Source organism: Hylaeus anthracinus, unplaced genomic scaffold, assembly GCF_026225885.1.
Source record: "Hylaeus anthracinus isolate JK02 unplaced genomic scaffold, UHH_iyHylAnth1.0_haploid 11791, whole genome shotgun sequence".
NCBI lineage: Eukaryota > Metazoa > Arthropoda > Insecta > Hymenoptera > Colletidae > Hylaeus > Hylaeus anthracinus.
Window position 1 is genome coordinate 1 of NW_026534161.1, and position 4,158 is coordinate 4,158.

At 58.9% G+C, this 4,158-nt stretch overlaps 1 protein-coding gene across 1 annotated transcript; it reads left to right on the top strand.

The window, feature by feature from the left end:
- The first annotated feature begins 21 nt into the window (after window positions 1–21).
- Window positions 22–1,101, top strand: LOC128896612 (uncharacterized). The gene is made up of 2 exons (XM_054159978.1): window positions 22–295; window positions 365–1,101. The coding sequence occupies exons 1-2, from the start codon at window positions 22–24 to the stop codon at window positions 1,099–1,101; spliced, it is 1,011 nt and encodes a 336-aa protein (XP_054015953.1).
- Window positions 1,102–4,158: the final 3,057 nt, after the last annotated feature.

Genomic DNA, 4,158 nt, shown 5'->3' on the forward strand with positions numbered 1-4,158 from the left:
CATGGACATGGCCTAAAGTTCATGCCCCCGGTCCGGATCCTCCAAGCTAACCTCAACCACTCGGCCAGGGCGCAGGACTTATTTGTCCACTGCCTGGCCGAGTTAGGTGTGGGGTTGGTGGTCGCAGCGGAGCCATACCGCGTCGTCGACCGCCCGAACTGGGTGGCCGACGCGTTGGGCTCCGTGGTGATAGTGGGCGGCGACACCACGGCCCTCCGCGTGTTCGCCCGCGGCGAAGGGTTCGTCGGGGCGGAGTGCGGCGGCCTGGCCCTGATCGGGATCTACGCCCCTCCGAGTGCTCTCCTAGCGGCGTTCGAGTGACTGCTGGACGGGGTCCGGGACGCATTGTCCCGCTCTCCAGTAGCTCGAGCGCTCGTGCTGGGCGACTTCAACGCCAAGTCCACGGCGTGGGGTGGCCCAGCAACGGACGCGAGAGGTCGGGCGGTGCTGGAGTGGGCGGCGAGCGCGGACATCCGGCTGCGTAACCGGGGGTCCGTGAGCACGTGCGTGCGGTGGCAGGGCGAGTCGATCGTCGACTTGTCGTGGACGACGCCTGCCGCCGCGCGTCTCGTGTCGGGATGGAGGGTAGCGGAGGAGGTGGAGTCCCTCAGTGACCACCTCTACATCCTTATTAATGTCTCCGCTGCCCCTCAGTACCATCCCGCTCGCGGACCCGCGCCGGGCCGACCGCCGCGCAGATGGGCGCTGAAGCGCTTGGAGAAGGACGCCCTGATGGCGGCCACCCTCGCCGCGTCCTGGCCAGGAGCCCCGGCTGGACCGGTCGCGGACGTCGATCGGGAAGCTGGCTGGTTTCGGGAGTCATCGACGTCGGCGTGCGACGCCGCCATGCCCCGAGCCAGGAAGCTCCCGAGGCGGGCCGCTTACTGGTGGAGCGATGAGATTGCCGCGCTGCGTGCTACATGCAACGCGGCGCGACGTCGCTTCACGAGGGCCCGCCGGAGACGGAGCCGCGACCCGGCGAGGGAGGCGGCGCTGTGTGAGGTCTACCGAGAGGCTACGGTGGACCTCCAGCGCACCATCAGGAGGGCCAAGGCGAGCGCCTGGGGAGAGCTTCTCGGGACTTTGGACAAGGATCCATGAGGGCAGCCTACCGCATTGCGCTGGGCCGCTTGCGCCCGGCCCCCCCCCCTGGTCCGGGGGCCCTCCCCCCCCCCCCCCCCCCGTTCTGGAGCGTGTCGTGGATACCCTCTTTCCGGTAGATCCAGAGGAGAGTCCGCGGCCGCTTCTGCCGGCGGAGACCAGTAACTGGTCCGCCGGCCTGGGGGTCTCCGAGGGGGAGCTCGGGATGGCCGTCGGGCGAATGGTGGCCAGGAATACGGCACCAGGGCCCGACGGCATCCCTGGTCGGGCGCTCGCTTTGGCGCTGCGCGTCCTGGGTCCCCGGCTCAGGCGGCTGTTCGACGGCTGCCTAGAGTCGGGGAGATTCCGCTGGCCTGGAAGCAGGTCCGGATGGTTCTTATCCCGAAAAAGGGAAAGCCCGCGGATTCGCCCTCCGCGTATCGGCCGATCTGCCTCCTCGACGAGGCGGGTAAGCTCTTCGAGCGTGTGCTTGCTGCCCGCCTGTCGAGGGGCCTGTCCGACGGGAGTATGCTGTTGGATCGTCTCCTGCCCAATCTCGGGGGGCCGGAAGAGAGGGTCCGCCGCCTCTACCTGGGGGTCGTGCGATCCATGGCCCTATACGAGTCACCCGTATGGGCACGCGACCGGGTGACCTGCCGTCGTGGACGGCACCTGCTGCGCCGCGTGAAGCGGCATATGGCCATCAGGATCGCGTGCGGGTATCGCACGATCTCCCACGAGGCGGCGGCCGTCCTAGCGAGGGTCGTCCCCTTTGATTTCCAGGCGGAGGCACACGCCGACGTGTATCGGCGTGTGCAAGATCTCCGCCGGAGCGGCGGCGATCCGCAGGACGAGGCGGTCGAAGCCTACCGGCGCCAAAAGTGGAAGCCCGAAAGAGGACGGTAGCGGCGGTCCTGCCGAGCTTCGATGCTCGGCTGAACCCCCGACACCGGTGCTCACCGGACATAGTTGTTTCGGTGAGTACCTGCACAAGGTGGGGGCGGAGTTGTCGCCCGCGTGCCACCAGTGCGGCGCGAAGCTGGACTCCGCGCAGCACTTGCTGGAGGAGTACCCGGCCTTCTCGCGAGAGAGGCGGGCACTCCGCCTAGCTATTGGAGGGGACCTCTCGCTCCCGGCCGTCGTTTCGGCCATGGTCGAGAGCGAGAGGTCCTGGAACGCAGTGTCCTCCTTCTGCGAGACTAGCGCACCGATCCCGCTCGCATAGAGAGGAGGAGGTTGAGGCCGGCCAGGCGACGGCGGCTAGCTGCCGCCCCTGCCGCAGGGAGGACCTGTCCCACCCCGTAAACCCTCACCTCCTCCTGGCAGTCTGCCGCGTAGGACGGCCCTGCTCACGTAGCCGGCGAGCTCAAGCTTTGGGCTCGCCGACTGCCAGCAGGGCCGCCGGGCATGGGGAAGAGGGGTCGTCACCCGACGCCCCACCCCCCTCCACTCCTTTGGAACATGCCCGGCGCTTGCGTCGAGGGGGGCCGTTAGCCCCATAGCGGCATATTTCCTTGTGGGTCGGGGAACAGAATACGCCCATAGTAATCCCTGCTTGTCGTGAAAGGCGACTAAAAGGGACAGGTGAGACCGCGGGCTGTGGCATCCGCGGTCAGGTGGGGAGGTACTCACTCCCCACCGGAGATGGCACTCCTCCCTTCGTTGGGGGGGGAGAGGCGCGGGGGGCACCAGTAGCCTTCGTAAGAGATCCCGGTGCCCCTCCCCAATGCGCCGTGGCCGGCCACCGTGAGGTTTTAGTGGGTATTCCTCTTGATATCAAATCAAGGGGCGAGTCCCACACTACCCCTTCCTTATGAGAGGGCGTGCGTGAACGCATTTCCTCACGTACGAAAAAAAAAAATAGGTTTAGATGGAATACAGTTATCAATAAAAAATATCTTGGATATATGCATCGTTCTTTCTAGCACATTTTCTTCCATATCATATTCCCATCCAGTGTAATGTTTGTCAGCCTCCCCGACAAATGCTGATGCCTACTCAACAGTTTTTGTTTCTCGCTGGATTGGATCTTTCGCTGTAACGTTTTCAAAGGCATTCGCAGTCCGACAGTGTCACTGAAAAGTTATTTGTGAGTGTTTTAATTTATAAAACGAAAGTAAGTGAAAATATATATATACAGTAGTGACCATTTCCTGGCGTTATCGATGTGTGAAAGTATTGCAGAAATTTTTAAAAAATACTAGATTATTAATAGTTTTTTATATCATTTTTTATATAATGTTTTATATAGTTCTTTAAATGTATTTCTTATATCAATCATTTTTATATATAGTTTTATATTTATCATTTTTTATTTTCATATGTTTATAATAAACAGAATATTTGCGAACATATGTTTGTGAAAATCAATGCCCATCTCCCTTATCTCCAGTATTCTCATCGCCAAAGAATGATATCACCTCTTCCGTTTTTTTAATATTTAGTTCTTGAGAAATTTTATCGCGCAAATAAAAGATTTGCTGCCTGCTTGTAATTTGCAAACTTTGCGTTTTTGGATCTTTTGCTCGAGGCCATCATCGCTAGACGTTCCTACCGATGGCTGCGTCAAAGATTGTAATGTAATATTATATGTCGCGCGTGTACACGAGCATAAGTGCGAGGAAGAAAATAGTTGGGCGCGAGAGAGAGGGAACCTGTTGGCCCGCAACGGCACCCCCACTTTTGCGCGCGAAGACAACGATTTCCCCTCCCTTACAGCGTGCACGCTTACCTCCCGCGAAGACGAAGAGGACGGTTTCTCCCTCCCTTAAGCGCTTATATCATTACAGGTAAAATTTGCGTTTTTCTTCTTTACCGATCTCTGATAGCAATAATACTTACCAAACGTCGAACAATTGATGCTCTTCTTCTTCTTCTTCTTTTTTAACGATCACTGATAATTACCAATGATAATTACCTCATCTTTTCTAATCTTACATGTTGCACGTGTAACCGGGGCATAGGTGCGAGGAAGTAAATACTCGGGCGCAAAAGAGAGAGGAGTCTGAAGCCCACCGCGGGGCCCCGAAAAAACACCCCCACTTCTGCGCGCGAAAAGGACGGTTTCCCCCTCCCTTA

Excerpts from the sequence above, each read along its gene's own strand:
- LOC128896612 (XM_054159978.1), top strand. The coding sequence starts at position 22 with ATGCCCCCGGTCCGGATCCTCCAAGCTAACCTCAACCACTCGGCCAGG. Across the intron at positions 296-364 it reads CGGGATCTACGCCCCTCCGA|CTCGAGCGCTCGTGCTGGGC; the intron begins GTGCTCTCCTAG and ends GCTCTCCAGTAG.